A 26,714-nucleotide genomic window follows, 5' to 3' on the forward strand; every position below is an offset into this window, starting at 1 on the left:
TTATTCCCTGTGTGTTATTACTGGGTAGAAGGAAATACCATTGCCTTACTCAGGCCGCTCTAATCATACAGGCTGGCCAGGGCTCCCCTGTTTACTTTGGCTCTTGATTTTAACTCATAAATGAAGTATAGACAAGTAGGAGAGGACCACTTTATAGTTGCTGTGCAGGCAAGTGGCTCTTCCCTTTCTTCTTCTTCAAACTGAAGAACTCATCTATTTGGCTTGTGGCAAGGTGGTAAGAAATCCTGATACACAGCTAGGATTGCTCCTATGTGCAGCTGACCTCAGAACCTTATTTTTCTTTTCTTCATATTATTCTGGGGTCATTTCATTTCAAAAACTTTTTGGAAGTTCCTTCATCTATGGAGAAAGGCATTTCATCATTAAGTGAGCCTTGAATCACACAGATTAAGACTCCAGCGCGTTTACAGCAATAAGATTTTTCCAGCTGGAAACTTACCCACAGCAATAGAGCTGTAATTATTTAAGTGTATAGTCCACTCTGTCACCAGGTTATAGAAGAGTTGCTTGTAAGCATTTCCAGCACGTTTCACAGAAAACCTGGGTGGTAGTGCATTGTAACTCTTCCAGATTTACAGATGTGAAGTCTTCCTGGGACTGGAAGTAGATTCTTATTGACTTACTTTCTCACTGAGACTCAAGTTGGATTACAACATTTTAAATTAATGCAACCATATAATAAACTAAAGTAAAGCTATCTAAAATCTCCAGACATTAAAACTATTACCTTGTTTCCTTTATAAAAATACCTTTTATAATTAAAGCCCACTTTAGCAATTCTGCTTTACCCCCTGTGCATCATGACAAGATTGTGGGAGCGTTCCTTACCTTCTTGGCAGGTATTACTTTCTTGGGCAGGGATGCTTTAGGCTCATCCTGCATTAGGCAAGGGGTTGGACTAGAAGGTCTGTTTGGCCCCTTTCAACTCTGTGATTCCTCCAATGGGAGCCATTGCAGGGAATGCTCAAGTACAGACAGCGCTTGCAGGGTGGAGGCCTCAAAAGGCACTGCTCAAATTAATAAAGCTGTCATGGCCAAGCATCTTTGGAGATGTGGTCCTATAAGTATGTGAAACCATGGAGGAATTTTTAGATAATAACTGGAACCTTGAATTGAACCAAGAAACTAATCAGTAACAAAACAGGTGTAACATGAATGCTCTTCCCAGCTCCTAATAGTAATCTGTCTGTGGCATTCTGTGCCAGATGAAGTTTCAGAGCTATCTTCAAGGACAGACCCATATAGGGTGCATTAGAGTAGTCCAGGTTTGAGATTACTGTGGCACAGATCTACATGACCAGATCAGCTAGGTCAAGATAGGGTACTGTCCTATAGGCTACATGATGGAACACAGCATTTTTACGCAGAATTAACTTGCTTCTCCAGCGGTAATGCTGAGTCGAGTATAAACTCTAGATTATATGTATGTTTAATGCTTGGTTTGAATTTGTGTTGTTTTTTTGTTTGTTTTTGTGGCAAATCGGGGCCTTTCCTCCTACTGGTAGACCCTGCTCTGCCTACCCCTCCCTTTTTGCCTCTGGCCAGGCACCTGAAGGGGCTGTCTCCTGACTCCTAGTAGTTGCTGCCACCACTGTCCCTGTATGGGGTCTTGGTTAGGCGGGACAGCCTCCTAACCCCCTTCCTCTGCTAGTGGGCCCAAGCGGTTGGGGGACTATGTGGAACAAGATCTTTCTTCCTTCATAAATTCCTAAAATCATTTATTTAACTTCTAACTATACACAGGCAAATGTATTATTCCTTCCGTTCACTGTATAACATAAAAAGAAACCCCTACTCTCTCTCCCTCTGCTTCTCTATACTCATGCCCTAATTAGATGTTGTGTAGGGCAGGTCCAATACCTGGGGTTACATTAGATCTACATCTCCCTTCAGAGCCATCTCTCCCTCCACTCTCCAGCCACCAACTGTCAACTTCCAACTCCCCTCCACTAACTGACTCGCTCTCCCTCCAATCACATTCTACTCCAGAACTGGCCCCTCCCCTCTGCAGCCCATAGAAAGTTAACTCCACAAACAGAATGGCATTTCTCCACAGTTTTTAATTTGCATGTTTGTTCTTTTTCTTGGCAACAACTTTTGTGTTCGACCATCATCTTGATGATTAATTTCTGCTTTTGTGTTCTTGTAACTTGTGTCCAAGGAGAGATGGCATTTAAAACATATAAATATTTTAAATAAATATAATTTTAACTGAGTCAGCAAGAGACAGTTGAACTCCATCTTGTTAGATTACTATTTCAGCTACTTCATTCTTAGCCATTTGACCACAGCAGCCAGGGGGATATTGGATCATGCATGCAGCTTAGTTGTAGACAGTCCAATAAGCTTCATCTGTCCATATATTCAGGTTTGTTTCTGATTATCTTAAAGTATTACATGAGACCAATCCTTAGTTAACTTGGGAATCTGGAACTTGTAAGAGGAAATGGTGCTGAATATTAAGAGTAGGCTCAAATAACAATGTAAATATACACATGACTTTTTGTATACAACTGACATTGACTATCACTAGACTCTTTACTGTCGATTCATGCTTTTTACTGTCTATTCATTCTTTCATAGTTTGATGATATGAATTCTCTTCTTCATTACAAACTGAAACGAGTGCTTTTTGTTAACAGGCATTTTTTGAAACGGCAAGCATGATGAGGCAGATTTCCCACAAACACATTGTCCTCCTTCATGGAGTTTGTGTCCGTGATGTAGAAAGTAAGTCCTTTGAATGTAGCTCTGTAATGATTTCAAGTAAATGGGTGCATGAGGGATGAGTGAATGATATGATTGGTTGATGACTGAGAGGGTGGGCGGAGTGAATGCAGTTTAGACTGACAGAGCAGGGAGCAAGGTTGCAGTCAGAAGAAAGCAGGCTAGCTGTGTGCTGCCTGAGTATACTGAAGTATTTATGACAGAAATATAACCTGTGTGGAACCTGAACTGAGCATGTTTATGAAAGGACACTCAGTCAGGGAAAGAGGCCAGCTGTGTGCTGCCTGAGCAGGTTTAATATTTCTGTGAATGAGAGTCAGAGAAAGAGAGGCTAGCTGTGTGCTGCCTATATTTGAAGTATTTGTGAGAGAACTATTGAGTCTAGTGGAGGAGGCTAACTGTGTGAAGCCTTAGAAGAGATCTGTGTGAATGAGTTTATAGGAAGTAACTTTAAGAACTAAGAACTACTTTTATGAAACCAATACGCTTCTTGAAAAATAAACATTTATTTTGTTTTGTTATATCCCAATGTAGCTGTCATTGCTATATCCCATTCATATCCTCAGGGCCACATAGAACCACGAAGGAGCCTGACGCTTAAACACGTTACCAAAGGGGAAATTTGAATAAAATATTTTGGAATAATATATTCCTGGTGGCAGCAAACTACCCAGAGGGTGTAAGGGGAAGATTAAAAGAAAAATCTACCCCAAAGAAAGTACAGATCATAACAAGCTCTCTTTTGAAATGGAGCTGATGTGCACATGCACTAGGTGCTCTTCATTGTGAAGCAAACAATTCTTACATGTTTCAGCCAATCTGTGGTAGGTCTCAAGTTTGCAGAAAATCATGAAGCTGAAAAAGGCAGGGTAACCGCCATTCCATCCCTACAGGTTTTGTGGGTGAACGCCTGCCAATATTGTGGTTTTCTAGCAACTCAGTGTGTTGTGCAAAACTGGGGCAGGGGGGAGTTGGAGATTGTCCAGGGGTAGGCAGCACAGGGGTGATGGGCAGGAGATACAGGGAAACCTTTGTGGTTGAGTGGGAAAGTATGAGTGAATAAGTTGGAACAGAAGGAGAAAAATCAGAGAGATTGTGTGCAAATGTTTCAAAATGAATGCTTCCTGAAAGACTGTTGACCAGTTACAAAACTAAAACCCCAAACATTTGGGTCTGAGTTGAATATGTTCTTCCTCCCCCGTCCCCCTTTTCAGACATTATGGTGGAAGAGTTTGTTGAATTTGGACCTCTGGATCTCTTTATGCATCGCAACAGTGATGTGCTAACAACACCTTGGAAATTCAAAGTAGCAAAACAGTTGGCAAGTGCTTTAAGCTATCTGGTAAGCTTAGATGTTAGCTACCAATCGCATTTCTTTCTGTCACTTTTCTGTCTCTCAAAATACCTCTGCAAGTTAGCTGTACAAACAGCTGGTTCAACAGCCAAGAGCTGCTTGGGGCAGTATCTAGGAGGAGGTGACAAGCACAAGTTATGCCTGTGGCTGCCTCTCAGACCTAGGCTGCTGCCTTCCACTCAAAACAGGCTTCAGAACTCCTCAGTAGTCTACCATTGTAGCCCTTGGGGCAACAAGGGGGAAGGCACCCCCACCCCAGCTCAATTTGCTGTTAATCGGGGTGGATCTATCCCCCAAAACAAACCCTCTTATAATTTGTGTTTGGGATGCTCTTTTAAAAAGACAGATATATATAATACAGTCATAAGTTTTCTTATGCTTGTAATGTACTATTGCTTGGTATGCCCTTCAGTTTACTTGAACATGTGTAGGTCCTCTAGCCAGGATAATAACTTTGCTGCTTCTATTAGCAAAATGTTCAGGAAGAATATGTACTTCAATCTCTCAAAGGAAGAGGCAGTGTTTTAGAACTACTACTCTTTTTATGAACTTTGATTTTAAGGTCCCCCCTACCACACACACACAGTGTAAACATATGTATTGTGCGTTTGGATAGCATTGTTAGAATTCACTAATTTATAACATTCTGTCACAAATACAGGAGGACAAAGATCTGGTACATGGAAATGTGTGTACAAAAAATATATTGTTGGCAAGGGAGGGAACTGATAATGAATATGGACCTTTCATAAAACTGAGTGATCCAGGAATTCCAATTACAGTGCTGTCTAGGCAAGGTATAATTTTGTTTTTTAAAAAATCTTTTATTAAAATAGTAAACAAGGGGAACCATCGGGGTTGTGAACCTGTTCTTATATGTGCATTTATGTTACTAGTGCTAACATTTTATATGTAGCTAGATTTCCAGAGATGTACTCTGGGAAGAGCAGGTGGTATTATACTATGATTAAGGCCAGTTTGGTGTAGCGGTTAAGAGCGTGGGACTCTAATCTGGATTCCCCAGATTCCCTAATCCTCAAAGCCAGCTGGGTGACCTTCTAGGAGCTCTCTCAGCCCCACCCACCTCACAGGGTGATTGTTGTTGTTTGGATAATAATGACATACTTTGTAAACCGCTCTGAGTGGGTGCTAAGTCATCCTGAAGGGCAATATATAAATTGAATGGTTGTTGTTGTTGTTATTAAGGTGCACCTTGATGTTTTTGAAACTCTTCACATGATCTGCTTGGGATTCCATAATTCTGAATATGAATGTCAACCACATATTTGGCTCTGTTACTGTCCACCACTGACACTCAAGTAAAGGCATACATACCCAAAAGAGGCATTCATATATATAGAGATGTTTGGAATATGATTCAAGGATGATTTTGTTTTGTAATTTCAAAAAAGAGTGATTTCTGTTTTCAGATTCTGCTTTCAGATTCTTATCACGGTATCTGTCTTCTTTCTTTAAAGAGGCACATCTGTTATAGATCTTTAGTTATTTCTCCTGAAAATACATTGTCTTTTAAAAGAAATCACAGAAGTTGTGTTTCTATAAATCCATATATCACAATAAGCTCCAAAGATCTTCCCATCGTTTTGTTGTTTTTAAGAATGTGTTGAACGGATCCCTTGGATTGCACCTGAATGTGTTGACGACTCCAAAAACTTAGGCATAGCAGCAGATAAGTGGAGCTTTGGGACAACCCTGTGGGAAATCTGCTACAATGGAGAGATTCCACTTAAAGACAAGACATTGGCAGAGGTAAGACTTTTGGGGCTTTCTGGTCATAGTGCTGCTTGCTTCATTGGCGTTTTTTAGCTTTCTGCTAGGATAAGTGGAGGTCTCAACTGAATTCCTTTGCATAGAATTCTGAAGGGTTGTAAAATCACCAGCCAGCCTCTGTTTGCTCTATTTCAGTCTAATGAAACTACAGTGTTGGAGTCTGATTTAGGAAAAATTTAGTGATTCCCGTTACAGTACTGTCTAAGCGAGGTATATTTCTACTAACAAAGATTTTTAAAAATTAGTATTTAGGGAAAAACTTCTGGGTAATGATCACATTCTTATATGTGCATGTATAGTAACTCAGCTATATAGGATGCTGTCTGATCAGAGAATGTATCTTACGAAATTTAGAATGAGAAAAGAGCATCATTTTCTAGTGATTAAATGTGTTGTTCCCATCTGTCTTGCAGAAGGAGAGGTTTTATGAAGGACGTGCCATGCTCCCGACCCCATCCTGCAAGGAGCTAGCTGATCTGATAAAGCAGTGCATGCACTATGACCCTAACCAAAGACCATTCTTTAGGGCAATTATGCGTGATATCAACAAACTAGAAGAACAAAGTAAGAAATGTTTTTGCTCATTTTCTTTCTTTAGAAATGTAAAGAAAATTGATTCTGCTTCCTAAATGAAATGCTTTAATACGAGAAATGTAAACATTATTGTATAGTTATCATGTGGTCAGGGCGGTGTGGATGCAAAATGGAGGTAATGTTAGTCAGAAAAGCCAAGGTCCCAGTAAGGAAGGTAGACAATAAATGAACCATAACAACTATATGATGATGTAGTAAGATGATGTAGTAAGATGTAGTGTAGAATCCATCTCAAGATCAACAGTGAGATCTTACTCTGAGCTGTAGCTTCCCTGGGCCAAGTTCCTGTGTTTTAACCCCCAAGGAATTATTCTGTGTGATGAAAAAGCACAGAGCTCTGTGTTTCCTTCTCACCTGACTCCTGGCACTGTAACTTTTTGTCAGAGGTACAAATGTAGGACTACTCTACTCCCTCAGCCTTTGGTGTGCAGGCCCACCTCTCTTTGCCTGAAAAAGAGCTCTTGTGCTGTGTGTTCGGCTGTGTTGCAAGTTTCTAATTCTGGGAGAAGGAGAATTTTGTAGTAGAATTGGCAGCTGCCGATCTTTACCCTCTGACGTTATTATTCTCCCATTACAAACTTTCACTTCCTCCTAGTTTCTTAAAAGCAGTTTTCAATGTGTAACATTTGGCTTTGAATCAACTAGTATGGAGGGTGAGCATGCAGTATACACATGGAATGGCGTATTCAGCAAGCTGGTCTTACCTGTTTTAAAGAGGCATTAACTCCATATATAGAGATTAATTTACTTATTTTAAACCATTTGTATTTCATCTTGTAACAGAAATTCACAAAATGGCATAAGATTGTGAAATACAGTAAAACATAGTATTTAAGATGAAAATACCATTTAAAATTTTTTATCAGTATACATCAGTCAGATTGCAACGCAATAAAAGTGCACTAGCAGAAAATAAGGGCATCAGAATTGACAAAAGCAATAATTAACCATCAACAAATCCTAGTCATATGGTCGGTTTCGTTTTCTCAGCCATGCCGGACGCTCCTCTCGGCTGGTCCGGGAGGAAACGACCGGGCACCCTGACCGGGCGGCTGATCTGCAAGGATTAGCCCCCAGGACTCCCAGGGAGGGAGCCAGGGTCCGGGACGCGGCGGGAAGAACTCCCCGAAATCAATGCGGGGAGGGAATTGCCCGTTTGTCCCTATGGAGGCCGGCAGATGTGCGCGGCGCCTCGAGTGCCGCCGGGCAACGAGAAACGGCAAGTAAAAGAAACAGGCGGAAGCCTGTAAACAAGCGAATCCCTTCTGTTCTACAAGCGTTTGTGAAGGAGAGGTTGATCTGAAGAAGACTCGCTCTTCCCCTTCGTGGAGTTCCAGAATTTTGTTGGCGCCCCCCCCCCCCAAAATGGCAGCAAAGAAGCAAAGTCCCGCTCTCGGTAAGTCAATCTCGGCCACCTTGCAGAAAGGGGAGTCGCTCGAAGAATTGGTGCGCAGGGCGGTGGTGGAAGCTATAAAACCCTTTGTTGACAAGCTGAACGAAACTGATCAAAGGGTGGGCTTAATTGAAAGCGAGGTGAAAACCATTAAGGTAGCAGCGGGGGGGGCAGAAAAGTCTGCTCTGGAAAGTGCGTCACTTGTGAAGGCTACAAAAAAGGAGTTGAAGTTGGTGGAGAACCAACTGATCGGGCTACAAGTGGAACGAACGCAGACAATTTTGCGTCTCCAAAACGTGAAAGAGGAGGAAAATGAGGATCTGTGGGATTTGGTCTCGGAACTACTGGCGACACCCGCGAGGACGACTAAAGAAGAGGTTAAAAGCGACATTTTGGAGGTCCGTCGGGCTTCTTCAAAATATGCAACAAAGCGACAGTTGCCTCGTGAGATCATTATTGACTTTTCAACTAAAAAGATTCGGGACACCATCCTATATAACTCATACAATGCGGATTTGGACTTTATGGGTTTGAAAGTCAAGATTTTGAAGGACGTTCCATTTCTAGTCCGGAAACGGCGTTTTAAATATAAAAAGTTTGCAGCTCTTCTGAGGGACCATGGAATAAAGTACAAATGGTTATTCCCGGAAGGAATATGGTTCAGATATAAAGATCAGGCCTATAAGATATTATCAGAAGATCAACTAAAGGATTTTGAGAATAAAAACCCAGAATTCTGCTGCACCAAGAACGAAGAAAAGGAGGAGCCGGAGGGGGGGGGGAGAGGAGAGCATTGCAACAGCAGTTGCACAGAGAGAATTGCGTCCGGGACCCAGAAGGGGGAGGAAAGTTTAATCAGAATTTGAAATGTTTATTCTCTGTATGATTAACCACTCCATCATTATTCTATGGAGCTATTTTTGTATTATGACAGTATGAAGGGAAACATTGAAGTGTAGTGTTTAGTGTTTGTAGTTCATTCCCCCCCCTTTTTCTTTTTCCACTCCCCTTTGTCCCTTCCCTCTTCCCTTTCCTTGTGATAGTCTGGTGTAGTGTTTTGTAGTTATGAAAAATAAAAAAATTTATAAAAAAAAAAAACAAATCCTAGTCATATAAAAAGGTTTCATTTGGTGCCTGAAAAAAGGGAGGGGGAGTAGATAGCCAAATGGATGCAGGAAGAACTCCATAAGCAAGGTGCAGCAACATAAAAAGTTCCGTTCATCTCACTTCTGGTTTTTTATAGATAAGAACAAACAGTTTAGATTAAGCCAAGGAACACATTGGCAGCCAGTGAAGTTTTGAGTTCTGAAAACATAACCATAAGAGTGCTTACTTGTGCCACACTGATGTCTGTCTTTGTGTTAGATCCTGATATTGTTTCGGAGAAAAAGCCTACTGCAGAGTTTGATGCCAGTAATTTTGAAAAACGGTTCTTGAAACGGATTCGTGACTTAGGAGAGGTATGTTTATTCTTCCTCCTCAGTACTTACAGTCTGTTAGGTACTGTGCAGAAGTGACACTCTCTTTGCCATTTGTAGCAAAAAAGCATAGTTGAGCTGTATATTTATTTGTGGTCTATTCACCGTCATGCTCTTTTTAGTTGGATTTCCAGGGTAAAAAAATACTATATTGGAACCAGTTCAGTGTGCTTTTTTCTTCTTCTGTGCATGGTAGTGGATTTGCTGACACGTCTGTAGGAACAGCCAAATATTACATACTTCTTGTTTGAAAAACACTGGAGCTGGAGCTCTGGGAACAACAGAACCTTAATTTCAAGGTTGTTTGGAACTTTCACTGTTTAGCTTTGAAGTTCAAACTTTCATCTACTCTGTGTTGGATTGTAGTGATTTCTTCAGTGAGATACTTCACACAAGGTCGTATCTACCTGCTTCCCTCTTTGCATTACATTTTTATCCTGCCCCTTTTCCAGAGAGTTCAAAGAGAACTCCATTTTGTCCTTGCAACCACCATGTTAAATTAGGTTGGAAGAGAGTGACTGGCCCAAGATCTCCCAGTAAGTTTTTTGGCTGACTATAAATTTAAACCTGGGGCTACAATGTCCTAATCTGACATGCTAACCACTAAACTCTTCTTTGTTGCCACGTGTGCTCAGTGAATAAACTCTGGAACTACTATTGAAGCAGAGTCCTGGAAACAATCACGTTGCCCCTTAAGGCTAAAAAGAAGAAATAAAGGGATTGGGGGATTTGATGTCTCTTTATTTATTCAAACACTAGTTAGTGCTGGTAGCATCAGTGAAGGTAATTTAACCATGGCCATATAGTCAAATATCCAGCAGCATAATATTGTTTCATAAAGTCTGTGGTTGTTGATGGCCTTTTACATTTTTTCCACTATTTAATCCAGGGTCACTTTGGCAAAGTTGAACTCTGCAGGTATGATCCTGAGGGTGACAATACAGGAGAACAAGTAGCAGTAAAGTCACTGAAACCAGAGTGTGGTGGGAACCATATTGCTGACCTCAAGAAAGAAATCGAAATTCTGAAGAATCTTTATCATGAAAATATTGTGAAATACAAAGGAATCTGCACTGAAGATGGTATTTTTTCATGTTCTGAAGTGTCTTAAATTCTGTCTGAGGAAGAGAGCTCTGACTCTCGAAAACTTACTCTCTGAAAATCTTGTTGTTCTCTAAGGTTCCACTGGACTCAAATCCTGCTGTTAAATTTTGCTGTCCAGATTTCTTAAATTCATTGTTTGAAATGATGGTAAATCATCTCCAACTGTTTGCTCAAGAAGGGGCTAAAGATTTGAGTTTAGCAACAATCTAGTGTTTATCCTGTTTGAAGTATGCTGCTATCATGGTCGGTGAAGCCCAATCTCATTCAGAATAAGTTCACCTAAAATAAATGCTTCCCAAATTGGAAAATCATATTAATCAAAGTTTATTTCTTTAAATTCCTGATATGTCCCTCTCCTTTTGTCTAAACTTGGAGTGGGCAACAAGAAGAGTTTTATTATGAATGGTAATTCTATAGCAGAAGTATCCTAGTTGCCAGAATCCTTGGGAAATACAATCCTTACTGAGGAATTTGGGAGTTCTGAGGAATTACAGTCATAAGAGTTTTGTACTTTGGTACTTCTGTAGCAGAGTTCTTGAACAAAACAGAGGCCCTGGCACAAGAACTTCCTGTTATCACAGCCAGTGATGCTCAGTAATTTTGAGTGGTAAAAGTGAAAGGATGGTGTGCTCCCCCAGCTGCTGAAGTAGCAAAACTCCAGCAGCTGGGGTCCAAATCATTACAGGATAAATCAGAACTGTGGAATTCCTGACCCATTATGAGCTGAGCCCATATCCCTTCCAGTTTCACAATTCTCCAGTTCCAAAATTCAGTGCTATTTCTAGTCCTACTTGAAGTGTTGGAATACTTTTTGACTAGTAACTGATGAATTCCTTTCAGAACTGGTTAGAATATTGTAATAAAAATGATAAAATGAAAACCAGCTTGGGTCCAAAAGAGAGAAACCCCTGTAGGTCTGCTAGGCCCTCATGTAGTCACACTACCTGCAGCATTCCTGTTACCGCAGTTAAAACTTCTTTGTAATTGCTGCTGCGTGAGGAAAGGATGGTTTCCCCACTGCCCAAATAAATAACTTTTCCAGCTGTGGAAAAATTGGACGTGTACCCTGGTCTCCACTGCAGCAAGGCAATAAAAGAAGGGCCTTCAGACAAAATGGGGGTGAGGGGTGAAGATACATGCTTGGCTATTTTACTTTTGTGTCAGCCCCTCTTGTGACAGCTTTCACCAGAAGCTTCACAGGAGCAGCCACAGCAGAGGAGAAGGAGCTGGAGTAGGGAAGAGGAGGAGCTTGCCAAGCCTGCCGTTGAAGAGAGTTTGAATGGTTTTTTAAAAAAATCAGTTTAAAGATATATAAACTTTAACGCTCTTTGGAATATTGTAAAATATCTTTGTAAAATTGCATATGATGATTTTGATGAGAATTGAATGCTTTAGATGTGCATCAGAACTTCCATGTGTAAAGTATCCTTTAACCTGTAAATTAGGGGTGTGCACAGGAAAAAAATCCAGTTGATTCAGTTTGATAATACCAAACTGGAAAAAAAAATTCAGAATTTGGGGAATAGCAAAGTCTGCCATTGTTTCCTATGGAAAACTCAATTCAGAAATTTCTGGTGGCCTGCAGAGATGTCATTTTTGATCAAATTTTACCACATTTTCAGTAGACCTACTCCTAACTGTCCTCTAAGGACTCCCCAAGTTTCATAAAGATTGGACCCCAGAGAGCCATTTTATGCCCCCCTGAAGAAGGTGCCCCCAGCCACTGCCAATCTCAATTAGGGAAAACCTACAATTAGCCTATCTTACAAATGCTTTTTAAAAAGTTCACACTTCACAACTCTATCAGGATACCCAAAAAGTACACCCAAAGACCACTAGGTTAAGTTAACAAACTGAACCAAGCACCCCAACAAACACCGCCCCCCAGAAGAAGAACAACCAACAACAATCGAACACCTGACAAACCAAACAAAACCAAGCAAAAAACACCAACCAAACTTCTGTAAAGAAAGCCCAACAACAGGGGAAAACAGCTCCCCCATTAGAACAAGTGAATTTAATAAAATTAACAGGAACTATAAAACTCCAAACAAATTACCCACAAAAGAATAAAACACCCCCCCAAAGAAAATGCAGCAAAATAAACAGTAAATATTACCAACTTCAAAAGCCAGAAATCAAAGCCCCCCCTACACAAAAGCCAAAGCAAAGCCCCCCAACACACAGCAAAAAAGCAGTTACTAAAAAAAAAACCCTTTTCTCCCCCCCCCCATCCTTCCCTGACACCAGGCCAACCCCCTCTTCCCAAAGAGAGAAAAACCCAATGAGTCTACAACTCTCAAACCAGGCAGCAGCCTGGAATCCACTCCACTCACTGGGCAGTAGGATCCAGTTGCAGTCCAAAGCAGGCGAGGAGAAAAAGCCAGCAGCAGCAAGCAGGCAGTGTCTCAAATTGCCAGGCCAGAGCAAAATAGAGGCTGGCTGAGGCAAGCCTCCTAATTAATTCCTTGCAGCAGTTTTAAAAAGGCACTCTCCTTCTTAAGAATCCCATTGGCCAAAGGAGGAGAGCTGCTGCAAGAATTGGCCACTCACATTCCCTTCCCTCTTCTGCCTCTGACTCAGTCCCCTGCCCTTCTCCCCCCTCCCATCTGGTAAAAAAGGCAGGAAGCAGTGTTTCTTTGGTGTTCATTAGCAAAGGAACAGTGCTGCCACACTTCCCAAATTTTACCAAATAAATTTGGTTAACTTGAATGTAGTATTACTGAATTCATTTGGCAATGCATATTTAAGTTCAGTAATACTGAATTTTACTGAATCAGGTAAAATTTGGTAATTTTTACCGAATACCGAACCTAAATTGCACATCTGTACTATAAATCCAAGAGTTGTACTGCCTAATCCTGTGCATGTTTGTTCAGAATAAACCATGAGATACAAGCAAGAAGGCTTCAGCAGCTGCTCAAATGTATCAGTTGAGCTCCGGGGCTCCATCTAATGGGCTGTTAAAGATAAACATAAGCAGAAAATATGCACTTGACCAAAACCTCAAAACAAGTTTACAAGGAAAAATGAAGTACTACATATTTCTGCAAAGATTATAGCCTAGGGTGGTCTCATGTCTGAAAATATGCCACCTTCAAAATTGGCTCCATGCACTCATGCATTGTATATGTATGTAAACACACAACCTGTCTTCTTTGTTTCAGCAGTTACTGTGTGACACATTGGAACTTGTCCTTTTTAAAAAAAATTATGTTTGAAGCATCCTTTAGCCTGTAATCTCAAGACTATATGGGAAAGCTGCATGAAATAATACCAAGAAGTTAGTCAAGAACATTGTCACACAAAGTGGTAAAATTGTAAAGTTAGAGATAATTACATTTTGAGTTAATTTATGGGATTTTTGTCTCTTAACTGTAGGTGGAAATGGCATTAAACTTATCATGGAGTTTCTTCCTTCTGGGAGTCTGAAGGACTATCTCCCCCGAAACAAGAGCAAGATCAGTCTGAAGCAACAACTGAAATATGCTGTCCAAATCTGCAGGGTAAGGCAGATAAATTGTTCATTTTAGTTAATAGTTTAGTGGTAGGTGCCTTATTATGCATAACATAATACGTTCAAGGTCAAATAGTTGCTACAAACTTTTAAGTGTAGCAAGTCAGTAAACTTTGAAACCTTAGTTTTATGTAGTCCTGTTCTGTTAATTTGTGCTTTTCATGAGTGTATAGAAGCTTTTAAATGGAAACTTGGATTCTAGTAATTCGGAGCGGAGCATAGTTCCCACCCTTACATTAAAACCAGCTTTATGCCAAGAAATTGCTGGTTCCTAGGGGAATTCTGTTTGAGCTGGTTTTAAAAGTTGTATGCAAATGTTTCTAGCGTGGCATATCAAAAATGTGCTTTTAAAGAAGGTATTTAGCACCAGTTATTGGTTTGGGCCAATAATTGGGGGCGAACTTTGGTTCGCTGGCCCGAATGCCGTCCAAACGATTTGTGTTTTCGAGCTGGAGTGCTAAAAAAGCAAAGGTAGTGATGGGAAATGGTTTTTAAGATAATACCTAAGTGGTGGAAGCAATTTTATGAAAGCATAGATGATGGTTGCTAGAGACTGTATATGTATTTTTGGATTTTTTTGTTTTGCTCACTAGGGAATGGACTATCTGGGACTTCAACAATATGTTCACCGAGACTTAGCAGCCAGAAACGTCTTAGTTGAAAATGAGCAGAAAGTAAAAATTGGAGATTTTGGGCTAACCAAAGCAATAGGGACTGACAAGGAATACTATAAAGTCAATGATGATCGAGACAGCCCTGTTTTCTGGTAAGAGATACATTAACACATACAAGATAGCAACTAGGGACGTGCAAGGAACTTGCAAGGAGGAGGGATCCTGATCCCCCACCTGCTTTGCTTCCTCTCCTCTCCCTTCACCCTTTCTCTGCCATCCATTCCCATGCTCCTTTTCTCTCTTCCCCCACTCCTTTTTTGTCACTCCACAGCTCAGGCCTCTGATCCTCCTCCTCTGCCAATCTACTCACTGCCTTCTTGGGGGGGGGGGGATGACAATTCCTGCACCCCTCTTCTACATGCCTCTAGAGTTGACACCTCAGGGGGACAGGGAGGGGGGAGTGTCACCACCTCAGCAGCAGGGACAGCTGGAAAGTCCCATCCATCCCCTGTTGTCCATACCAAGTGTTGCTGCCTTGACAAGGGAGGAAGGGCTGGTGGATGCTGTGCCTTCTCCCATCTACCTTCAGTTTTGGTGCCATGGGGGGAAGCATTGCTATCATGCCTCCTCCTCTGCCCCTCTCCAGTTTTGCTATTTCAGCTGCAGAAACAGAGAGCATGGGCTTCTGCTCCTCTTCTCCTGCCCACCTTGTCTTTGCAGGCCCCTGTCTCTGGAGAACAGCTGTGTGTGCTTGCAGAAACTGTTCTCTATTTCTGTTTTTTTCTGGTACACTCCCTCCTTTTTATTTTTAAGATTGTTCTGCCGATCTGCAAATCTTCTTTCTGGCTTCATGGCCCCAATCCATGGATTTAAGTATCTGCAGATGTGGCCATGTTGAGAATTAGATATATTGATTTGTGCATTGTTATTCTGAGGATAAATGCCCTGGTTTTACAAGCAGCTTCTTCAACAGGAACTCTCCAAATTGAATTTTTTCTGTAAGGAAAGGCCAGTGATGTGGTATACTGCCTTCCCATGCTGTTTCTTAGGCTCAAAGAACCATGCACTGGCCTTTTCTTATGGAAAGTGTACATGACTGGAGATTTCCTGGCAAAAGCAATCTGCCTGATGAGGATGAGATGGTATACTAGCTGCAATTGCATTAAACTGATGGGCCGATTCATTTAAAGCAAGTTATTTATTTTACTTATTTAAAACATTTTAAAGCCACCTCCTCCCAACTTAGGATCCACAAGATGACAAAAACATTAAAACAAGCTTTAAAATACATGCAGACATGAATTTGTTATACAAATAAAAAAAAACACATAGACACACAAACGGGAAAGAACTTCAATGTGAGCCAGTGACAGAACAGCAAATAAAACCAAAGTCTTCACTTGCTGGAGGAAGACAATATTAGGAGAGGACAGATGAATATTTTGAGAAGGGAATTCCATTGTTTTGGTGTCATGGCTGAGAAGACCCTTTCTTGGGTTGCCACCTATCTAGCTTCAGATAGGAGTGGCTCCTAAAGCAAGGCAAGAAGACCATAATGGTTGAGTAGATTCATATGGAAGCCAGTCTGCCTTTAAGATATGCTGGCCCCAAGCTGTATAGGGCCTTAAAGATCAATACCAGCAACTTGAACTGGGCTGGAAGTAAATTAGGAGCCAGTGTAGGTGGAACAAGATTAGAGTGATGTGGTCCTTATGACCCACTCAGTCAGAATTGCTGCAGCATTTTGTATTAATGGTAGTTTCTGGACACTCATCAAGGGCAGCCCCATGTAGAGTGCATTGCATTAGCATAATAGATGTCACCAGGGCAGGGCATACACCACAGTGGCAGCAAGATCTTTTTTGCCCAGGAAATGCAGCAGCTATTTCACCAGCCAAAGCTGGTGGAAGGTGATCCTGGCCACAATTGCCACCTGCTTTTCGAACAGAAAGTCTGGGTCCAACAGCACTCCCAAGCTGCAAGCCTGCTCCTTTAGGGGGAGTGCAACCCCATCTCCAAAAGGAAATGTCTCAGCTCTTTTCTTTTACCAGTAGCAGCTATATTTTGTCAAATTTAAGATTCAATTGTTAGCCCTCATCCATTCAAAAACTGCCTCCAGGCACTGGGTCATAATTTCCATAGCCTCTCTGGGTTGTGTTGGAAGTGCAAGATAGAGCTGAGTATCATTTGTATATTGGTGATAACCCAGCCCAAATATCTAACCTCTCCCAGCAGCTTTATATAGATGTCAATAAGCATATGGGACAGAATGGAACCTTGCAGGACCTTGTAAGCCAAGGGGCCGAGCAGCAATCCCTCAGTACCACCATAGAGTAGTGCCTGCTGCTCCTAACCCTGAAAGGCAGCCCAGAAGGATACCATGATCCAATTGTATTGAAAGCCACCAAAAATCCAGAATTAATACAGTCACACTCCATCTGTCCATCTCCCAACATAGGTCATCCACTAGGGTGATCAATATCCAATCCCATAACTAGGCCAGATACCAGACTGGAAATGATCCCACCAAAATTGGCTAGAAGAACAGATTCTTCTGCTACTTATCCCAGTCTCAAGATCAGTGATTAATGATGTTTTGCCAGAAAATAAAGTTTGCTTTTATCAGCCTATGCATATGTCATTCCTGCATTTGTATAGGCACAGAAATCACTTGAAGGAAATGTGAACATACTAGTTGTCATCTAGTTGTATAATAAGATTCTCTTATAACTATACAATTAAGGTTGGGGGGGGCGTTGTTTCTCCTTCCATGTTGTTCATGCAGAGTGTAAGAATACACAGGGCTGGCGCCAGCATTTCTGGCAGCTGAGACAGCTTCAGGGGTGTTGGTGCGTGTGCGCTTTGTGCGCGCACCCCGTGTGTGACGTCATCACGCGGGGCCAGGGACAGCGCACGGGTGGCCTCCCAGCCCTCCCATTCAGTTGTCCCACACTGCCCTGGCCGCCTGCTGTGCCTGGCCCACAGCTGTTTGCTGGCGTCGTCGTCAGCAGCAGCACAGAGCAACTGAGGCTGGGAGGCTTGCTCTGAGGCTGAAAGGCTGCCCGCTCCTGGCCGGGCGCAACAACTGCGGGCCAAGCGCAGCAGGGGCAGTGCATGTGCATCCTCCCTCCGGCTCAGTTGCTCTGCGCACTGCCCTGGCCACCTGCCATGCCTAGCCTGCAGCTGTGTGTTGGCGGCGGTGGCAGCAGCAGCAGCAGCACAGGGCTCCTGGCCGGGTGCAGCAGCACAGGGCAATTGAGCTCCATGGCGCGTGCCCCCTCTGGTGCCTTAGTGCTCTAGGCGGCTGCCACCCTGGCCTCAATGGGCACGCCAGCCCTGAGAATACAGTTCACTTTTGTTACAGGGTGGTTTGCCGTTGCCTTCCCCAGTTATCTACACTTTACCCTCAGGAAACTGAGTACTCATTTTACCGCCCTTGGAAAGATGGAAGGCTGAATCAACCTTGAGCCAGCTACCTGAACCTGGCTTCTACAGGATTGAACTCAGGTTGTGAGCAGAGCTTGGGCTGCAGTACTGCAGCTTAGCACTCTGCGCCATGGGGCTCCAATGGTGTTACTGTGGCCCAAAATTCCAATATTGTGCAAGTCACATTGTATATTAAAGGAGTGGATTTCTGGAGCAGTTCTACCCAAAATAACATTAATTTTCTTCAGGTATGCTCCTGAATGCTTACTACAGTGCAAGTTCTACATTGCTTCAGATGTCTGGTCTTTTGGAGTGACTCTTTATGAAATACTGACTTATTGTGATACTGACTGCAGTCCTATGACAGTAAGTAGCTGTAATTACCTCAAGTTAACAATTTGGATACTAATATATCATTAAGAGTGTTCTCCAAAGTAGGGCTAGACTAAAAGCAAAATATATCATCAGATGTAAATGACTGAAGTTTTCCTGTGGTAGTTTTTTTTCTTAAAACTGACACTTGTATATTTGGAAATAAATGTATTACTTTGTTCTGAGACTGGCATTAGGGAAATAAGGCTGCATGATACGGTGAACCAGAGTTGTGTTGCTTTCTTTCTTCCACCTTTCACCAGCAGATTGGGGTAATCAGTGGCTTCAAATGGCCATGGGAAATGCACAAAAGAGTAGATGATGAGAGGAAGGTTGCAGTCTGTTTTCTTGCTGTATGTCAGATATCAGCTTTATAGCACAATTTAACTTCACCAAAAATTGCCAGAACATTAAAAGTGACATTGCATCATGCCAAAGAGTTGGTGGGGAACGACTGGTTTCCTTTTCTTACGTTGCTGGGCTACAAGCCTGTGTGTCTTCAATATTATCCTAATTGGTCTATGCTGTTCCCAGTTTCCGCTTACCATCTTGGTTTGTGCCCGCCCATGTTGTCGTGTCTATCCCAACTGAGTTCCAATCAATATTTTGTCTTCCTCATTTTTGGAGCCTTTGTTTCTAAATCTTACTGGCAAGTGTTTGCTGCAATAATGATTAGCTGCTGCAGCAGTATAAAATTTCTATTCTACATACTGGCCTATTACCCACTTCAGAAGTCTCTCAGCTTTCTTTAGTTGGGCATGCTTAAACTTTCTGAATGCTCATTCAAACAAAGGGAACCATGGTTATACTGGATCCAGCGCTACTACTAGAAAAACTAGTCAAGGCAGCCGCAAAAAATGCTTTCTGCAATCTAACTTTAGCCTGGAAGACAGCTTTTTACCTCAACACAGCCGACCTGGCCACCTGGATACATATGCTACGGTAACATGAATACTTGACTATTGAAACGCACTGTACATTGGTCTCCCATCTAAGTTAACTAGGAGACTCCAATTGGTGCAAAATGCTGCAGCTTGACTGTTAGAGAGAGCCAGTTTGGTGTAGGGGTTAAGAGCACAGGACTCTAATCTGGTGAACCGAGTTTGATTCCCCACTCCTCCACTTGAAGCCAGCTGGGTGACCTTGGGTTAATCACAGCTTCTAGGAGCTCTCTCAGCTGCACCCACCTCACAGGGTGATTATTGTGGGGATGATGATAACATACTTTGTAAACCTTTCTGAGTGGGTGTTAAGTTGTCCTGAAGGGTGGTATATAAATCAAATATTATTATTATAATTATTATGTTAGCAGGAGCGAGCAGGAGCATGAACATCGCTCCCATCCTACAGTCACTCCATTGGCTGCCTATCAATTACCATGCTAAATTCAAGGTATTGGCTATTACATACAAAGCTCTTCATGGCCTTGGCCCGGGACCACTTCCCTCCCTATGTCCCTCCACTGCAACTTTGCTCATCCAAACAGGGCCTCTTGCAGGAGCCAGCCTGCACATGGGTGAAATCAACAGCATCCCATACACAGACTTTCTCTGTAATGGCCCCTACCCTGTGGAACGGCCTGCCTGAGGACGTCAGGAGAGCCCCCACTCTCCTGGTTTTCCGAATTCGGTTTTCCAAAGCCAAATTATTTTTACTCAGATTGGAAGATGGTATGGTAGGGAGTGAGTCTCAGATGATTTGCTAATGAGTTAGGAACCAGACTTCACCTCTGTGTTGCCTTACGTATTGTCTGTTGCTTTAAATATGTACTCCTATATACTACCTGTGCTTCATGCTGTCTAATATCAGTCCTATAATTAATTATCTTTTGTTTCAGCAATTCTTCAGCTCCATATTGGATCCTTGCTAATGCTATGTCTTTGTAAACTTGTATTTATTTACCCTATGACATTGTTTATGGAAATGCCTGCCTTTGTCCTTGCTACTGATTGTACTAATGTCACACTTGAGTCTCAGTGAGAAAGATGGACTATAAATGACATACATACATACATAAATAAAATTGTCTTTGGAGACTGAGGGAGGGGGAGCTGCACCTGCTTCTAGATTTCTGCATGCCTTCAATGAGCGTGGTTTCTTATGAGTCAATTCTGTGACTTGTTTGTTCGTAATTTGCTTGTTTGATATTAATGGAAAGATAAAATCAACAATTTTTGCCATTGCTGCTACCATACTGGTTGATGCACTTTCCTGTGGAGCTTGGTTCACTTTTCCTTTAATGATGACAGCCATTGGAAAGTGATGCAGATGTTCCTGGGTGTTTCACAACAAGTGTGTGTGTGGGCAAGGGGGTGCCTTATATTCCAAGTGCACACACACATTCCTTATTAGGGACTACTACTGCCCTCTTATTAAGCGTGCAGGCTACACACTTTACTAATTGAGGGAGACTATTCATAACTCTGTGTGTTCATACCTTGCAGGAATTCTTAAAGATGATCGGTCCAACTCAAGGCCAGATGACAGTGACACGGCTTGTGCGCATATTAACAGATGGCAAACGCTTACCATGTCCTAAAAATTGCCCAGAAGAGGTAAGAGTTTAAAAACTGGTCTAATGCTTCTCTCAGCAGCTCTAAAGTATAGTGACAAACTGAAATTGTTTTAACAAAATGGTAAGGACTCAGTAAATGTCTTATCCCCATGGGGACCAAAAGTGTCTTTATCGCATCGGTCTTCCCTCCTCCACTTTATTTTCACAACAACCCTGTTGAGGTAGGTTGGGGAGAGAGACTGTTATAGGCCCAAGTTCACCTGTTGAGCTTCCGTGGTAAAGCAGGGATCAGAACCCTTGCGTCCCAGGTAGTAGTCTGACTCTGTTACCACGATGCCGCCTTAAAGTGTAAACAAGGGCTTTTTAAAAAATTTAGTGTAGAGATGTAGATGGGCTCTAATCTGTAGAAAAGTATATTGGAGTGAAAACTTGTTAGCATTTAAAGTGTCACAAGGCTCCTGTTTGTTTTCCTGCAACTAACTACTGCTACTCTGGAAATTTAAATTTTTATAGGATGAAATCTACAGATTTAAAAAAAAGCAGCATGTTTTTACTGTATTTTGAAGAATTTCACTACTTTTGTGCAACCTGATTAATAATTCTATTAAATGTTATAGTTTTACAAGACTTGTTAAGCCTTCATACTATGAATGAGATTTAAAAATTGTTTTAAAACTCATTCATAGTATGAGGGCCTAAGTGGGACATAGAACAAATTCAGTTTCTCAAAGTTTGCTGTCTTTCATAAAATACACACCCTCATTGAGCCCATTTTTTCTGCCAGTCCAAATACGATTTGAAATCAACCTTCTTAGGGTCAAATACATTTCCTTTCAGATGTGCCCAGTTGGACCTAACCTATATCCCACTTCGATAATCTTCTTTTGATATGAATAGATGCCATAGGTCTTCAGCTATGAGATAGTAGCAGTAATCATGTATACTATATGTATTAACACTCAAGTTGCTTCAGAGCTACCTGTACAATACTGGATTTGGAATTAATGTGACAGTTTTTCTTTTAAGGTTGTTTCTGTGTACATATATAAATCACAAATTGAGTGACTACTTGATAGTGAGTAACTTGTGCCGTAAATTGGCCATTGGCTGCTGATAGCACAGGGGAGAGTCTTCCTTTGCACACTGACTAGAGGTAGGAGTGCTTTATTTCTTTTGTTTTAACCGTTCTTTCTCTACTTCCCCTTTGTTGCTAGGTTGATCAACTGATGAGGAAATGCTGGGGATATGAGCCAGGCGAACGAACCACCTTTCAAAACCTAATTGAAGGATTTGAAGCACTTATAAATAAGATGTAATCCAACATTTTTCTACTGCTACCACTTAAATGTTTGAAAAGTATATATAAGACTTTTTATTATCATCTGTTGTAATTTGTATTTTGGTAAAGCTGTCTTTGTCCAAAAGGTTTGTTTCTCCCCTTTCAACCAAGGAGTTTAAAAATTTTGCTAAGCACTTTGTTGCCGCAAATACCTATGCTACTCGTACAATTGTAATAGTTCTGCCTTTAAGAATCTGACTGGTATGAAGAAACTTCCAGTACTGGTGATGGCGTCTTTTGATCAGCATATTTTTTAATGCACTTATCTTAAAATAAGGGTTTTTAATAATATACTTAAAAACAGCTTGAGTCACATTGGACTAATAAACCCAAAGTAGCCATCGTAAATTTGGTGTAACGTTGCTACTTTCAGTGCACATTACTACTACTTTCATAAAATGTTTTCTTTAAAAAAACAAGCAGAAGCATCTATGTCATCTTTTAAAAATGAACATTAAGCAGGAATGACGCATGATTTTATTTATACTAAGCTTTTGATTGTTTTCCATCTACTCTTAAAGAGAGAATATACTAAAGTTCAGATGTCATTAGCAATATAATAATGATCCAAAACTTCTAACGTTTAATACGTCAAATTATCCCAGGAAGTTATCATTATTTAATGTTCTGGTTCATTTACTTCCCTTTAAAAGGGGAGCTTTCTCTTTTCTTTGAGGAACTTCTAGATAAGCATACAACATTGGTCTCCAGTGTAGTACCTGTGGTACCTGCCATTGGGTTTTCAGGTGTCCATTTGCTGCTTCTATGGAACACATCTTACCCAAAGAAAGGAACCAGTCCTGGCTTTCCTCCAATTCTTTGGTGCAGGTGGTGGTTCAGAAGAACACAGAAGTCATCTTATCTGGTGTTAGAGATTAGGCCTCTTACCATGGCAGCCATTTACTGCCTGTTGTCAAAATTCCAAAGTGCCCTGTGCTGAGCCTGGTTGCGGACCTGACATACAGTATAAAGAGAGGGGGGGGGAACCCACACCACTAGTGACTGATCTTTGTGAAAAGTGGAGAATAATTCCATGCACAATATATTAAAAAGGACAGGATTTGTCATTCAGGGTTTCAGTCGAATATTGCACCATGGTTAATGGTGCATGGTTAATAGTTTCATGTGTGCCAATTTTTGAAATCATGACCTGTGAGCAAATTAAATTGTTTTAAGGGGAAAATTCTTAGGGTTATACTGAGGAAGGAACAAAAATGTAATGCATGACAGCATTCTGGACTTTTATTAAATGTGCAGATGATCAGACTAAACAACACAGCAATGGGTTTAACCAGGATCAAAAAAACTTTTCACAGTCAAACTTTGATCCAGCAATGGTAAACTACATAAGGATTTCCCTGTAGATTCTACCCCCATTAGGTACAAAGGAAGAAGACAGAAAAGGAAAAATATATCACAGCCAGAAAGTGCATTGTTAAGATTGTCAAAATGGTGATGTTGCCCCGATCACCTCTGAGGATACGATTGAATCCAGACACACACACCCCACCAGTGACTGATCTTTTTGGAAAATGGAGAATAATTCCATGCACATATCTCCCTGGTTAGGACCATAATTTATGCCTGACTGCAACATGTTTTACTCTTATATGAATTCAGTAGGCATTTACAGGTGAAATAAGATTATGGGCATTTTGGTAATAACTGTTCTTTAATGTAAATTGTGTTTTCCCCTCTACCTTAGAGCCTAATATTGTTTTGAAGACTTACTCAAGAGTTTGCAGTAATTTAAAAGTCAATTAGATAAAAGACCTGCCAATTTAATTCTTGAATCTGTCAGTTTAGAATCATCTTGCACTATTGACTGATTCTTCTGTAGTGTAACTATAAACCATTACTCTACATGCACTTTGTTATTCTTTATAAAATAAAAAGGTTTTATCTATGGATGTTTAACTAAGTATTTATCCATGTGCAAGTTATTGAATGATAGTGTCATTCTCTAGTTAAGAACAGTGTTTCTACAGGACCCCAAAGAGTCTCGATGTGGATGGAGTAAATGGGGTGGAAAGGATTGTCGAATAAGCATTGTGTTTCCAAAGTAGCACATACTGTTGCTCATGCTAGTGCCTTAATCCCTCTTTTAAAACTCTGCTGGCAATGCCGTTGATACTATAACAGTGCTCTTATATACCACTCTTCTAGACAAATCAGAGTGGTGAACAAAGGCAGTGTTATCATTGTCCTCTCAATAAAGCTGGGAAGTGGGGCAGAGAGGAGTGGCTTACCCAAGGCCACCTGCTGAACTCATGACAGTAGTGGGCTGTGAACCAGCAGAGTGCTAATTCACTGCCCAACTACTTAACCACTATGCTACAGCAGCTCTATGTACATCTATGCTATGTAAATCTGCTACTCTTATTCCAGTCCCATGGTGCAACAGCTGAGTTTTCACATCATCGTCATATTTATCTGGTTTAAAGGCAAAGCTTCCCCTTTCCCATGTTTAGACTCCACCAGCAGATGTAGGAGCAAACCATGTCTATCTCCTAGCCTACCCAGAAAAGAGATCCTTTTATTTTTCAGTGGAAGGAGAAAAGCCCTACAATTTCTCAAGCTTATAAGCTTGAGAAAAAAATAGGTGGCATCATTATCCACCCACCCTTGAGATTTTTTGCCCCACTGCTGCCTCCAGGGAAATGGCACCTCTGGAAAGAAGTGTTCTACTTACTAACCAGGGTCAAAGTATGCTGTCTCTTGGGATTATTCACTACTTGCCTTTATTTCCCCAGCCTCTAGTCTTCTGTCCCACTCAGCAATAATCAACCTGCAGCAGCAGTTTCAAATACAGGACCATTTCTTGCTTATGCTGTGGTATGCCTATATGATTTTCATTGTTAATATTAAATGCTTTGGGGAGAAGGGTTGAAATCCTGGAACATTAAGGCAGAGATACAGTGACTTATACTTCATAACTGTTATCCCTTGCCCCTCAAAACCTGAGCAGATCAGTGTTAAAGGTTTATTTGTTAAGCAAGAGAACTGAAACAGTTCTGCTGCTTTCTATTCCAACACATGGACAATTATGTTAAGAGTAAGCTCATTCAAAGCTTAGTTTTCACTAATGTGGCTTCCAAGGATGCTCAAAACATCTATAATGAAACAAGGTTAAGGCTATGAAAATGCCCTCAAATCCTTTGATATAATATTAACTATTCCCAAAAAAAGTATTTTGAGAATAATCAGTGCTATTTAGGAGCTAATTTATAACCAGAATGAATTACAATTATCCAATTCTGGTTACTAAAGATAAGATATGCAATAGCCCTAAAGTGTAAAAGAAAAGGCTGAAGAGGTGCCAGATTTGCAGTGACAAAAAAGCAGTATTTGAGAATGGAGTCTGGATAATTATAAATCAGAAAGTGTCTAAGAGGATGGAAATATTGCTGCTAGTCTTGTACAAAATAGGCAAAGCAGCATAAGTACAAATACAAGTTTGCCCTTTTCAAAGAAATGTTTGGCCTGTTTCCACTGCACTTCTGCCAACAGTTCTTTTTATAACTGGGCGAAGTAATCCCGGTTTTCATAAGCTGTTTTATGCTACTTTCCTTGCTTAAGTGCTGGTAAGTCAACAAATGGTATTTAACACAACATTACCAGAGGATCAAGGCTGTATCCAGCATGCAAGTCCGTTAAAATCCATAATGAGATATTGCCCATTACCCAGCTTCAGAAGGAAAGATTAAACATTAATGCTATTCACCCAGGAATCTAGCTCCTCATACAGTCAAAGAAAAAAGGACACCAGCATAGTTGCTTTAAGACCATAATTGCAGCATATCAATATAGCAAGAGACATTCCTGTCCTGTTTTATTGCTTTGAGAGAAATTCTCAAGCCACAAAGCTGTCATTTATTTAAGAGCTTTAAGGGAAGACTTGTCAACTATAACACAGAAAACAGTGCAAATAACACCTGGTACATAAGTAGATCCCCCCCCCACACACACACATTTTGTGCACATCTTTACTTAGAAAAACTAAATATATAGAATTGTTTTGAGTATCAATAATACATATTAAAAGTTAAGTGTGACATGGTAGAAGTGGCTTTGACATCAACCAGGATTTGAACTCAGTAAACGCGTTTTCTTTTAAGATACAATTCTGCATAATGTACTCCTGAGCCTTGAGCATGTTGGCTAACATACTCCACTGGGTCGTCTTCCGGAGAGGCAATGAGGTATGAAGAGCCCCGCTTTTCATTTCTTACTGGCGCTATCTAAGAAGAAGAGTCAAAAACGAAATTATCATGACCATTGACAGCGAACTCTGGCTTATACAAGCATAGTATACAATAATATGGAATTGTTGGAATCTTCTTAAAATGATTTTTGCTTTTAATGAAAATAGCATTTTAATGAACATGACTGACACAACTAGTGTCACTGACTACTAGTGTGTCAGAGGGTATGTTAATTTCACCTCTACAAGAGTGGCAAAGATCATT

At 41.0% G+C, this 26,714-nt stretch overlaps 2 protein-coding genes across 6 annotated transcripts in view; one reads left to right on the top strand and one right to left on the bottom strand.

Annotated features, from left to right (window-relative positions):
* The window catches only part of JAK1 (Janus kinase 1), a 67,037-nt gene extending 42,875 nt beyond the window's left edge, over window positions 1–24,162 (top strand). The window contains exons 14-25 of the mRNA XM_054979836.1: window positions 2,664–2,751; window positions 3,963–4,090; window positions 4,764–4,899; window positions 5,721–5,872; window positions 6,307–6,457; window positions 9,246–9,340; window positions 10,248–10,440; window positions 13,844–13,968; window positions 14,573–14,745; window positions 18,268–18,385; window positions 20,836–20,946; window positions 22,121–24,162. Of these exons, the coding sequence (XP_054835811.1) occupies window positions 2,664–2,751; window positions 3,963–4,090; window positions 4,764–4,899; window positions 5,721–5,872; window positions 6,307–6,457; window positions 9,246–9,340; window positions 10,248–10,440; window positions 13,844–13,968; window positions 14,573–14,745; window positions 18,268–18,385; window positions 20,836–20,946; window positions 22,121–22,222 (1,572 nt within the window). The 3' untranslated portion in view covers window positions 22,223–24,162. The remainder of the gene's footprint in view (window positions 1–2,663; window positions 2,752–3,962; window positions 4,091–4,763; window positions 4,900–5,720; window positions 5,873–6,306; window positions 6,458–9,245; window positions 9,341–10,247; window positions 10,441–13,843; window positions 13,969–14,572; window positions 14,746–18,267; window positions 18,386–20,835; window positions 20,947–22,120) is intronic.
* RAVER2 (ribonucleoprotein, PTB binding 2) overlaps window positions 23,463–26,714 on the bottom strand; it is a 93,276-nt gene continuing 90,024 nt past the window's right edge. For all 5 annotated transcript variants that reach the window (XM_054979838.1, XM_054979840.1, XM_054979839.1 and 2 more), the window contains one exon: window positions 23,463–26,486. In XM_054979838.1, the coding sequence (XP_054835813.1) occupies window positions 26,340–26,486 (147 nt within the window). In that variant the 3' untranslated portion in view covers window positions 23,463–26,339. The remainder of the gene's footprint in view (window positions 26,487–26,714) is intronic.

This window comes from Eublepharis macularius, chromosome 5 (assembly GCF_028583425.1).
Source record: "Eublepharis macularius isolate TG4126 chromosome 5, MPM_Emac_v1.0, whole genome shotgun sequence".
NCBI classification, from domain to species: Eukaryota; Metazoa; Chordata; class Lepidosauria; order Squamata; family Eublepharidae; genus Eublepharis; species Eublepharis macularius.